The 13,239-nt window shown below is 34.0% G+C and overlaps 1 protein-coding gene across 3 annotated transcripts in view; it reads left to right on the top strand.

The window, feature by feature from the left end:
• The first annotated feature begins 951 nt into the window (after nt 1-951).
• Nucleotides 952-13,239, top strand: part of LOC116846134 (zinc finger protein 420-like) — a 29,433-nt gene continuing 17,145 nt past the window's right edge. Inside the window, exons 1-4 of one of the 3 annotated variants that reach the window (XM_032819615.1) lie at nt 952-1,090; nt 1,998-2,370; nt 2,640-3,110; nt 3,191-3,565. In XM_032819615.1, coding sequence (XP_032675506.1) covers nt 2,039-2,370; nt 2,640-3,110; nt 3,191-3,565 — 1,178 coding nt within the window. In that variant the 5' untranslated portion in view covers nt 952-1,090; nt 1,998-2,038. Of the gene's footprint in view, nt 1,091-1,997; nt 2,371-2,639; nt 3,111-3,172; nt 3,566-13,239 lie in introns of all 3 variants that reach the window. The other 2 variants (XM_032819614.1, XM_032819613.1) reach the window with 2 other exon arrangements.

Here is a 13,239-nt window from a genome sequence, read left to right as displayed (position 1 = left end):
CACACAAAATTACATAGCGCATATGCATAGCATAAGATCATATGGGCCAATGAGCATTGAATATTAAGTCGATATTGATGATTGATACTTAATATTCGATGCTCATTGGTCCATACTATCTTATGCTATGCATATGCGTCTATGTAATTTTGTGTGTGATGGCCTTTACCGCGTTGTGTGTGCAGGAGCCATAATAGCATGTTCGACTGGCTCTGGGTGGGTGGGACCCGATTGACCACGATACGATTGGACATAGATTGTAATGATTGGTTCGACATAGTAATTCACTAGATAATTCTTTTCATCGGTTGGTTGTGTCCAATCGTACCGTGGTCAATCGGGACGCTCCCGCTCTGGGTTACCCACTCTGGGTTATTCAGCCTACGTTTATTGGTCGAACAAGTACTTATAAGCTTTATAATTGGCTAGTAGAGACTTATGACGTCTTTAATCGCTCTCAGAGCGATTAACCCAGAGCTATTCGAACATGCTATAAGACATAAGAAAATTAGGAATTAATTTTTTATTATGAAACAATAAGAATAAAAATAAGACGTTGAAATGTTAAGGAAGAATCAACAATCGCGGACATTTTTACATCACATCAAGATTTGTGCAACGTTGATTCAATGTTTCTCAATGTTGCTGCAATATTGACATTGTTGCAATTCAACATTCTTTCAACATTGATTCAATATTACTGTGTTGTATGGGATTATGTTAGCCACTATTTATATCACTATTTATATCACTTATTACTAGGTACTTTACAACACGTTTGAAGCAGATATTTAAATTTTTCATTTTTCAAGCACTTTTGTCACCGATTGTATCTTAGATACATTCTTAATTTGTCAGAGCAATAATTATCCAAAATGTTTGTAGCAATATATTCGAACTTCACTCATACTCCATGGTGGCGCTCATAATCGTATAAATGTGAAAGCATGCCGCCATTTTGTTACGTTTTATTTCTAAACGCATCCCCCACCATATTGAAAACAACCGAAGGTCGACGCTGATCTCGATCGCGACGAAGTGTTCTTTGGTTAGGTTATTAGCTACGTTTTTAACGTCTTCTACCGTAACAGTAAGTAAATCGTAACGATAATTTGTTACACGATATTATGTATGTCGCGCTACTGCTTTTGTTTCGCGACTCGATTCGTTTTTGAGATTCTTGTGTGATGCCGCACCTTTACTGTGCGCGGTTTACGGACAGAAACGGAAGACCCGTTGTTAGGGCAGCTGATACTGTTTCGTTCATGTTGAATATCGTCATTATACTAGTCGTCATCATATATTGTTGGTATCGTTCATCATTGAATCGTTCAGTTCTATATTCTCATTCGATGTCATCTCGCCTGACATCCTGTGTCTTATTGAGCCCGCCAATATCACGTCCAAAATTGACAACGCAACACACTCGTTATAACCTCCAATACTATAACCTATATAATTATAACCTTAGACCTGAGATGTCAACACTGCGAACACGACGGCTGATTGCTTGTCTTTAAGACAATCGCATTATTTCGATTATCGTTTGTTGTATGATTAATGGATATGATGAGAAGAAAGAGATGGAAAGATGCCAATATTGTTCGCCGCTATGTGTTCACAATTCAGGAGTTAAGTTGTTGCTGAAAGAACGCGAGTGTTAAGTCGTAAGACGCGCGAGTAGGGAAATCATACATTACGGTTTCTCGATACAGCGAAAGATTATTTTTTATGATGTAATCCTATATCCATAAAGGATCGACTGTATGCATTTGTCAGGCTGTCTTGTCGCTTGTGGGAACTTACAAGAATATTTAATTATACACAAATATTGATTATTAAATGTACCTCTGTTGATTATAAAGTTTACAGGATATGAATTGTCTAACATGTTTTATCTACATAATGAGTTCACAACATTACAAGTTTAATTCATGTAGTTTGATCATGAGCTAAGTAGATAAGATTTAAATACTCAATTTAGCTCTATGTTGCAGTGATTTCAGTAATTAAATAAAAAGTTTAAAAGCTGAATAAAATGGATGTTGGTGGTGATTTAACTCTACAATGGGTGGAAGAAGTAGGAAATGTAGAACTCCACGAGGAAGTAATATGCGATCTAGAAGCACAATTGGTTGCTACAGAAGAAGAGGTCATTGGTGCTTGCGAGGAAGTGGCAGTAGAAGAAACTGTCGAATCTGTCCCTGATGTAGCATCTACAACAGAGTCTGAAATATTAATGGTACCTCAGTCTAGCGATATGGAGTCTATTTATATTGTGCCACAAGATCAAGGTCATGACTATTTGAACATACAAGTCACAGAAGAAGTAATAGCTGATAATTGGAATAGACAAGGCCCAGATGACGGGTAATTTTAGTTGTAATTATTCACTATATTATATATTTTATAAGACATGACTAAATTGTATGTTGATAACTTAACCATATAATTATTGAATAAATTATCTTTTCCTGCTAATAAGTATTAATTTTTTAAAAATAAATTATATTTAATTATGCAAAAGAGATTTTTATATACTGTTTAGAATATCTTTTAGGAGAAATAACATATTGATAAAATGAATATATAACCAATTAAAAGTCAGTGTTATTATTATTAACAAATTATTCTTAAAGAGTCGAGATTCCAGAAGCAAAGGTAACACATGACAATTTGCTGGAATATGATGACATGGAGATACCACTGCCAATCAATCAGGACTCGAATATCAACATCCGACCATATCCGTGCGACTTCTGTAGCCGTAGATTCCGGAAGAAAGCAAATCTAATGAACCACATGGTGGCGCATCAAACGGACCGTCCACATAGCTGTAATTTATGTGGAGCACGATATGTACGCAAATGTGATTTAAATAATCACCTGAAGATCCATGCGTATGCCCCATCGTCGCGGGACAGTTTGGAGGACGAGATAAATGACGAGGACTCCTTGGTACCAGAGGAGGAGGATATGACAACAACTGTCAAAGGCAGACGTAAAAAAGTACAATCAAGTGTGCCACGCAAGCGAAAAGGCAATAACGTAGGTTTGCCAAAACGACACAACATTGAGGATGCTAGTAGAGTCAAGATGGAGATGGGCAAGTATGTGTTGCATGAATTATACTACTGTTTGAGGTACTTTACATATTTGATTTTGTACACAGTAGCAATTACGCATCCAGTTCAAGGTGGCATGAGGAGATGTCTGTCACCAGCGAGCAGCAGCCGCCGAGATGGCCAGTCACTGATCCTACTAAACCCTATGTTTGCCAGTTTTGTGGCGTTGGTTTTGCAAGAGAGAAGGCGTTGGCTTCACATGCGCGTGTTCACGGCGGTGATAGTCCATTTGAATGCACCTCTTGTGGCGAAATGTTTTGGGATATTAACAGCCTGCAAGAACACTTTCGCGTCAAACATGGTGGCACTATACCGCAATCTGATACGGAAGAATACGACAATGATACCGCTTACACGAGCGAGGAAAGATTTGGCGAGTTTTATTGTAACACCTGCGCTGCACCATTTCATCGTCTGGATTTACTTAAGCGACATCAAAAGTAAGATGCTCAAAAAGAAAGAGGAAGGGAGGGGAGAAATTAAGTTAGATATATTTATTCTTATAGTTTTTTACAAAATGTTTTTTCTTTTAATACAAATTATTAATTTAAATCTATGGATTTAAACCTAAAGATGAAACATGATTTACAACAGTTTATACTTTTTTTTTTCCGTCGAAATTAGGAATGTATGAAATACTCACAAATATGAGTGTGCTTATGGACTTGCATGATAATCGATTATGACAGAAGTCGAATAACAATATATACATGAGGTCGGATGTTTTATATTATTTTTCAGCTGTTGTCATGACAAATTATCATGCAAGTTCGTAAGTAGAGGCTCGCTATTGTGAACATTTTAGCGCTCTTAATTGCATCGAAAAAAGTATAGATCGTTGTACAAAAGAGTATACGATGCACACAAGCTTAAAGCAATATATAAAAGTATTATATTACAACATAAAGTAGAAAAGAAATTTACATACAGTTTTAAAATCATTGATTATTCTATAATTTTATATTACTAATGCGAAAAAACGAATGTTTAAAATGATTAATATGATTAATACAATAGAGTATCCCAGGTTCTCCTCTGCGATTATTGCAGAAATGTAGAACGGATTGAGGTGAATATAAAAGTTCTATACCGTTTTGCGATATTCGCAATAACCAAGATATTAAAGAAGTTTGGTGGGTGATCATGTACAATATGATACATGAGCTGTAGTGGTGATGTGTACTGTTGTATGCTTATACATTAGGTCAAATTGAACAAAAAAACCCTTTGTCATTTTGTAAATAACTACGTAGTTCTGTAATGTTATGTTAGTAATAACATACAAATTTTCTTCAATTAATATCTAAAAATCTATGTTGTTATTCGAAAAATGGTAAAGGACTTTTTTATTCAATTTGATCTAATGTATAAGTATACGACAGACAACGCCACTACAGCTTATTTACTATCGCGCGTGATCCAATCTTCTTTAACCTTTAGGCTGCCAGCATTTTTTCATTAAAAAAGTGGTTTTTTTTTCTAAAAAATTTTTCTATATAAGTAACATACACATGGCGCAGAATTTTGAGATTTGTGTAGAGCCATAAAAGTGGTTTTCCCGGTAGGGAATGCACGATCCAATATGAAAAATTTTTATTTTCTTAAAAATAGTGTATTTGGGGGTTCTTGGTATCGCTGACTCCAATTCTGAACATAGATTTATGAAATTTCTAGTCCTAAGCGCAATATTGACTATATAAATAAATATAAACATATAGATTCATATAGACTTTTTTGTTTGGTTTTTTAACGTTTAATTTTTGTATTCTTTTTTACTTTTTTTTTGCTTGTTTTATAATTTTTTATTTTTTATATTAATTTTTTTTATACTTTTCAATATTTATATTTTTTTATACATTTTATGATTTTTTTTATGTTGACTTTTTTCCGTAATTATGATAAAATTTCTTTCAAATGATACTTTTCAAAGCAGAGTGTTATGCATAATGGAGCATTACAATTAGTGTATATTTTTCGGCGATGTAAGTGCGAACAAGCATAAAGCAGGCACCGGAGAGACACGCATTGCGTAGGCTACCTACACACATATATGTTTAATACATTTAGTACAGTATTTAAAATACCACTAAAAATAGTAGTATTTTAATCCAAAAAGTAGCTTTCCCGGCAGTCTAAAGGTTAATTAATATCTCGAGATTTATTGCGAATATCGCAAAACGGTATAAGAGATTTTTATTTTCATTTCAATCCGTTCAACGTTTCCACAAAAATTGCGGAGGAAAATCTGGGACACTTTGTACACACACACACGCGCACCCACGCACGCACACGCACACACACACACACACACACACCATATATATATATACACACATACAAGCTGTCCCATATGTCCCAGATCGGCTGAATATCTCGGAAAATATGCACTTTTGAGAAAAATATTTCAGATAAAAGTTGCAATATATAAAGTGATATACAGGGTGAATATTATATACCGGAACACCTGAATATCTCGAAAACAAAGCGTTGTATAAAAAAATGTTAAATACAAAAGTTGTAGGGTTTAAAAAGATCTATTTTATGATATTAGCAGTTTGACCTTGAGTTGCGTCATAAAGATCAGGTCAAGGTCACAATGATGTTTTTAAATGGATACCCCCATTTTTTATTGTATATTCTTGTAGCTTATCTCGAGAGCTTTCCAAAACACTATACTTAAGTATTTTTTCGTTAAGTACTTTTCGAGTTAAGAGGCTTCAAAGTTACGCTCTTTAGCATTAGCGCGCGTGGATACCGTAGTGACGAGCACGAACGCGCGCTCGTATTAATAGTAAATAGCGTAAGGCTGATGGCCTAAAAAACGTAAACGCAAGGGCAGCTCTCGTTTACCGCGCTTGTGTTTACGTTTTTCTCTGCCTTAGCTTACCTTAATCGGCCGGATATGATTTTCCTCTTGCCTTAATCGGCCGCGCGCTAATGCTAAAGAGCGTAACTTTGAAGCCTCTTAACTCGAAAAGTACTTAACGAAAAAATACTTAAGTATAGTGTTTTGGAAAGCTCTCGAGATAAGCTACAAGAATATACAATAAAAAATGGGGGTATCCATTTAAAAACATCATTGTGACCTTGACCTGATCTTTATGACGCAACTCAAGGTCAAACTGCTAATATCATAAAATAGATCTTTTTAAACCCTACAACTTTTGTATTTAACATTTTTTTATATAACGCTTTGTTTTCGAGATATTCAGGTGTTCCGGTATATAATATTCACCCTGTATACATTGATCTTATCAGTTTAATCTTGGGTGGCACCGTCAAGGTCAGGTCGAAGTCAACTTTGCTTTCTTAAATAGAAACATATGTTTTTTATTACGGAATTTTATTCTAAGTAAAGAACAAGTTAAAAACATTTTTTATACGATCCCTATTTTCTAAGATATTTACGGAAATATCTACAAAATTATTGGTTTCAATAATTTTTTACTCGAGTTCTATCAACTTTTCCGAAAAATAGCAAGAGATAAAAATTGTTTATTTTCTTTTCATAGATCTCTGAGAATTTTTTCAGAATTTTATATAAACTTTTTAATACTTCAAAAAAATTTTTTTAAATACAGTACTAAAAAATTAATTAGAAAATTCTGAAAAAATTCTAGAGCTCTATGAGAAAAAAAATAGATAATTTTTATCTCTTGCTATTTTTCGGTAAAGTTGAAGAGAATTCGAGTAAAAAATTATTGAAACTAATTTTGTAAATATTTCCGTAAATATCTTAGAAAATAGAGATCGTATGAAAAAGTTTTTTTAAACAAAAGTGGTTTTTTCTTTACGTAGAATAAAATTTCGTAATAAAAAATACATGTTTCTATTTAAAAAAGCAAAGTTGACTTCGATCTAACCTTGGCGGCTCCACTCACGGTTAAACTGATAAGATCAGTAAATACACCACTTTATATATTGAAACTTTTGTCTGAAATATTTTTTTCAGAGTGCATACTTTTCGACATATTCAGTCGGTCTGGGACATATGGGACACCCTGTATAAATAAATATATATATATATATATATATATATATGTATATACATACATACATATATATATTTAGGATATTTGACTCCTACCGTACCAGAACTAATATATAGCTAGAATAGGTCGGGGTAAGTAATAGAATCGTTGTCTTTTTTTAAACAACCACGCAAAATTTCGAGTTATTAAATAAAGTAGATGGGTTATTCAGAGCGCGGCGACATGGCAGGCGGGACATACGGCTCGTCGCGGCCGGCGAAAAAAATAGACGATTGCTCGCGAATCTATCTCATAGAACACAGAGAGATGGGCCGTTTAGTAGCATCTACCAAATGAAATAGGTCCGCGAGCAATCGTCCATTTTCTTCACTGGCCGTGGCGAGCCGTATGTCCCGCCTGCCGCATCACACGTTCTAATTAGCCTATCTATTTAATAACTCCAAATTTTATGTGGTTGTTTAAAAAATGATCTCTACAATATTTGTTCAATTTTATCTGTTCTACTTATATTTTTCTTCTTGGACACCCGGTATGTCTGTGTGTGTGCGTGCGTGCGTGCTTGCGTGTAGACACACATACACACAAGGTGGTAAGGTCCACGTAAAATGTTACAAGCTAATAACTCTAAACATATTTATCCTATCAAAAAGTTGTTCATGGGAAAGTTTCATATATTCGAGAAGCCTTTTTAACTACGTAAACAAAAATCCACTTCCGTCTCCTCTTGAAGAGGGGCGGGGGGTAACTTCAAAGTTTCAAATGGAACCCCCTATACAATGTTACATATTTGGATTCTACGTGAAAAAACAAGTAAACTTTGTTTGAAACATTTTTTTGGAAAATGCTCCTATCAAAAGTTATAAACATTTAAACTTTAACGTAGAGTGCATTGAAATTAATGATAATTAAGACTCATAGTTTTTCTGTTTTGTTTTATTTTGTTAAATATTCGAACTGTTGTCCATTAACATCTAAACACTTATTAATTCTTTTTACAAAAATTTGCCTAACTCTAAACAACATTTCTGGGGTCATTTTAGTGTAAGCTGTACGTATTCTTCGTTTTAAGTTTTCTTTCGTCGTAAGTGGTTGAGATGTGACTTCCTCTTTGATATATCCCCATAAAAAATGGTTCAAAACTGTAAGATCAAGTGTATCGCGAACATAACTTTGTGTCAATAGAGTTTATCATAAATGAAATGGCTAAAGTTTAAATGTTTATAACTTTTGATAGAAACATTTTCCAAAGAAATGTTTCAGATAAAGTTTACTTGTTTTTTCCCGTAGAATCCAAATATATAACATTGTATAGGGGGTCCCATTTGAAACTTTAAAGTTACCCCCCATTTCAAGGGGGGTCGGAATTTTGTTCACGTTTTTAAAAAGGCCCCTCGAATATATGAAACTTTCTTATGAACAACTTTTTGATAGGACGAATATGTTTAGAGTTATTAGCTTGTAACAATTTACATGGGCCATCCTGTATATCCTATATATAATATACAGGTTATCCCAGGATAAGACGTACCAATAGAATAACATAAGTAAAACAGATAAAAATGAACAAATATTGTAGAGGTCATTTTTTAAACAACCACGTAAAATTTCGAGTTATTAAATAAAATATATGAGCTAATCAGAGCGCGCGACGCGGCAGGCAGGACATACGGCTTGCCGCGGCCGGCGAAGAAAATGGACGATTACTCGCGGGCTTGATAGACTAAAGAGGTGGGCCGTTTGGTTACTATGGTAACATAGCTGCCGATGTATAGGGTGTCCCACACCTCACTTCTCACATTAAATGAGAATGTAGAACAGGTTGAGGAGAACATAAAAGTCCTATACCGTTTTGTGATATTTACAATAATAACCGAGAAATTAATTATTGATAAGATTAAGAAGAAAAAAGATTGAGAAGAAACGCACGGTTAAATGGTCGAGGAAGGAGCGCTCGCAGCCTAATAATATAGCGCACGGATGTCGGCACGCGGTGATTGGAAAAACAACGCACCATTGTCTATACTTATATCGCTGCACTTCTACATCTCGCTTCGGCGCGGTGCGGCAAGACGTAGGATCAGAGCGATATAGGACGCGCACTGACATCTGGCTGCTATATTGCTGGCTCGCAAGCTTTCCTCCCTTAACCATTCAGCGTGTGTTTCTCTTTAATCTTGTACAATTAATTTCTCAGTTATTATTCTAAATATCGTAAAACGATATAGGACTTTTATGTTCATCTCAACCCGTTCTACATTCTCACTTAATGTGAGAAGGAGAGTATAGGACACTCTATATATATACAGAGTGGGCCATTTTAATTTATCCAGTCGAATATTTCGAAAACTAAAACCGGCAGACAAAAATGTTTCAGACAAAAGTTATATAGATCGATGGGGGACATAAGAAGGTACCATTGGTTTGACCTTGCGTGGCCCCACTAAGGTCGAGGTTGCTTTGCTTCTTTAAATAGAAACATACATTTTTATATAGAAACATACATTTTTTATTATAGAATTTTATTCTATAATAAAATTTTAATTAGAATTTTATTCTATAATAAAATTTTATTCTATGTAAAGAAGTAAACAAGTTTTGTTTGAAAACATTTTTTATCCGATTTTTATTTACGGAAATATCTACAAAATTATTGGTTTTAATAATTTTTTTACTCGAATTCTATCAACTTTACCGAAAAATAGTAAGAGATAAAAATTATCTATTTTCTTCTCATAGAGCTCTGAGAATTTTTCCAAAAAATTTTAATTAACTTTTTAGTACTACAAGAAAATGCAAGGAAATGCAGTACTAAAAAGTTAATTAAAAGATTTTGAAAAAATCTTAGAGTTCTATGAGAAGAAAATAGACAATTTTTATCTCTTGCTATTTTTCGGTAAAATTAATAGAATTCGAGTAAAAATTATTGAAACCAATAATTTTGTAGATATTTCTGTAAATATCTTAGAAAATAAAGGTCGAATAAAAAATGTTTTCAAACAAAAGTTGTTTGCTTCTTTACGTAGAATAAAATTTCATAATAAAAAAATGTATGTTTCTATTTAAAAAAGCAAAGTTGACCTCGACTTGACCTTGCCACGCAAGGTCAAACCAATGGTACCTTCTTATGCCCCCATCGATCCATAACTTTTATCTGAAACATTTTTGTTTGCCGGTCTTAGTTTTCGAAATATTTGACTAGATAAAATGGCTTACCCTGTACAGGGTATATACAGGGTGTATCGTAACATGTGGGACCCACTTCAGGGATAGATAGAGGGCACAAAAGCAATGAAAAAAGTTTATATGAACATGTATCCTATTTGACCTTGTCTCAAAGTTATAGCTATTTTTGTGTTTCAATAACTCGTAACTGCTTACTATCATAGAAAGTGCTCGTAATGGCTACCCCCGGTTTGTATGCAAGTTTGCAATCGTCATATCAGAATTTTGCAATCTTTCACAAATTTAACTAGGAACGTATATAACAAGCTTGCCAACAGATTCGACATACACTTGGAATTTTTGAAAGATTGCGAAATTCTGATATGACGACTGCAAGTTTGCATACAGACCGGGAGTAGCCATTTCGAGCACCTTTTATGATAGTAAGTAGTTGCGGGTTATTGAAATATAAAAATGGCTATAACTTCGAGACAAGGTTCAATAGAACACATGTTCATATAAACATTTTTCATTATTTTCGGGCCCTCTATCCATCCCTGAAATGGGTTCCACATGTTACGATACACCTTGTGTATATATATGCAGGGTGTAAAAAAATTAGACCGACAAACTTTGAGGGGAAATAGAAAAACAAACATATTTTGTTAATAATGTTTTTCTCTACGACGTTTCATTTTAATACTATAGGATACAAAATAGGAATTTTATGATTTTAATAAAAAACAAACATAATTGGAAAAATTAAATTTATTTTAATTACACATATATATAATTTAATCTTCAAAAAACAATGAACAAAAGAACGAAACAAAAATGCGCAATTGATTAGCTCAATTTATAATAAATGTTCAAAAATTCCTCCTTATCGGGCAGTACATTTTACCTTTACGATTGAATGACAATATTTATCGTATTTTTCTTGAGGAAGTTTTGCCAGAACTCATGGAAGACGTGCCACTTGTCACAAGAAGACAAATGTGGTTCCAACACGATGGAACACCTGCCTATTTTAGTGCTACTGTGCGCAATTACTTGGACCAAAGATTTAATGAGCGCTGGATAGGCCGAAGAGGTCCTATCGCATGGCCTCCCCGGTCAGATTTATCTTCGCTTGACTTTTTTTATGGGGGCATATGAAAACTTTCATTTATGAGACACCTATTGAAACAGAAGCAGAATTGGTAGCCCAAATTACTGCTGCAGCATATCAGGTTCAGAATATTCCTGCAGTCTTCGAGCGTGTGAGACAATCAAATGTTTCGACGATGTCATCTTTGTTTTGAAGCAAATGGAGGAATTTTTGAACATTTATTATAAATTGAGCTAATCAATTGTGCATTTTTGTTCCGTTCTTTTGCTCATTGTTTTTTGAAGATTAAAATATATATGTGTAATTGAAATAAATTTAATTTTTCCACTTATATATTTGTTTTTTATTAAAATCATAAAATTCCTATTTTGTACTCTGTAGTATTAAAACGAAGCGTCGTAGAGAAAAACATTATTAACAAAATACGTTTGTTTTTATGTCCTCTATTTCCTCTCAAAGTTTGTCGGTCTAATTTTTTTACACCTTGTATATATATACAGAGTGAATCATTTTAATCGCACCAGGCAAATATCTCGAAAAATATGGTAGATACAGAAAAATATTTCAAACAAAATTTGTATGGCTCGGAGGGGGACATAAGATGGTGCAATTGGCTTGACCCTGAATAGTCGTTTGAAAGTCACGTGAAGATCACCTTCAATTTCTTAAATGGAAACCTCAATTTTTTATTGCATATTCTTGTAGCTTACCTCGAGAGCTTTCCAAAACACTATAATAAAATATTTTTTTATTAAGTTATTTTTTCTGTCGAGTTAAAAGGCTTTAAAGTTACAATATTGTTGCCATTAGTATTGGTACCCAAGGTGTTCGACCGACGGCTGAAACCTTTTGAATGTTGTTCAGGGCCATGACCTTGACAACATTTGTCAAGGTCAAGGCGATTGGAGGCTGTCCCTAATATTTTCATTTCTTCAAATTTTACAGTAAAATCAAAAATAATAATTTAAAATCATGGGGTAAGATATGGATTGACTCTAAAGGATCATGAAGATCACAATGTTATGATTATTAAAGAAATTAATGGGATTTTACACGTGTGTTTCTTTGTGGCCCCGACGAAGCATTGTGACCTTCATATGATCCTTTGTGGAGTCAATCGGACTCCACATATTACCCCCTGATTTTAAATTATTATTTTTGTTTTCACTGTAAAATTTAAAGAAATGAAAATATTAGGAACAGTCCCCAATTGTCTTAACCTTGACAAATGTTGTCAAGGTCATAGCCCTGAACAACATTCAAAAGGTTTCAGCCATCGGTCGAACACCTTGGGTACCAATGCTAATGGCAACAATATTGAAACTTTGTAGCCTTTTAACTCGAAAGATACTTAGTGAAAAAATATTTTATTATAGTGTTTTGGAAAGCTCTCGAGGTAAGCTACAAGAATATGCAATGAAAAATGGAGGTTTCCATTTAAGAAATTGAAGATGACCTTCACGTGACTTTCAAACGACTATCCAGGGTCATGCCAATTGTACCATCTTATGTCCCCTTCCGAACCATACAACTTTTGTTTGAAATATTTTTTCGTATCTTCCATATTTTTTGAGATATTTGCCTGGTTCGATTAAAATGACTCATCCTGTATATATACAGGGTGTTCAAAAAGTTCCGGACCGGTGAAATATCTCGAAAACTAAGCATTTTAGAAAAAAATGTTTCAGATAAAAGTTGTGGCGTTTAAAAAGATGTATTTACTGATCACATCAGTTTGACCTTGGGTTGCGTAGCGAAGGTCAGGTCAAGGTCACATTAATTTTTTTAAATGGAACACCCCATTTTTCATTGCATATTCTTATAGCACATCTCGAGAGCTTTCCAAAAC

The sequence above is a fragment of the Odontomachus brunneus genome, unplaced genomic scaffold (genome assembly GCF_010583005.1).
Source record: "Odontomachus brunneus isolate Ranch 3 - 2012 unplaced genomic scaffold, Obru_v1 Obru_scaffold_061, whole genome shotgun sequence".
NCBI lineage: Eukaryota > Metazoa > Arthropoda > Insecta > Hymenoptera > Formicidae > Odontomachus > Odontomachus brunneus.
Note: the sequence above shows the minus strand (reverse complement) of the source record. Positions and strands in the feature narration are given on the sequence as shown.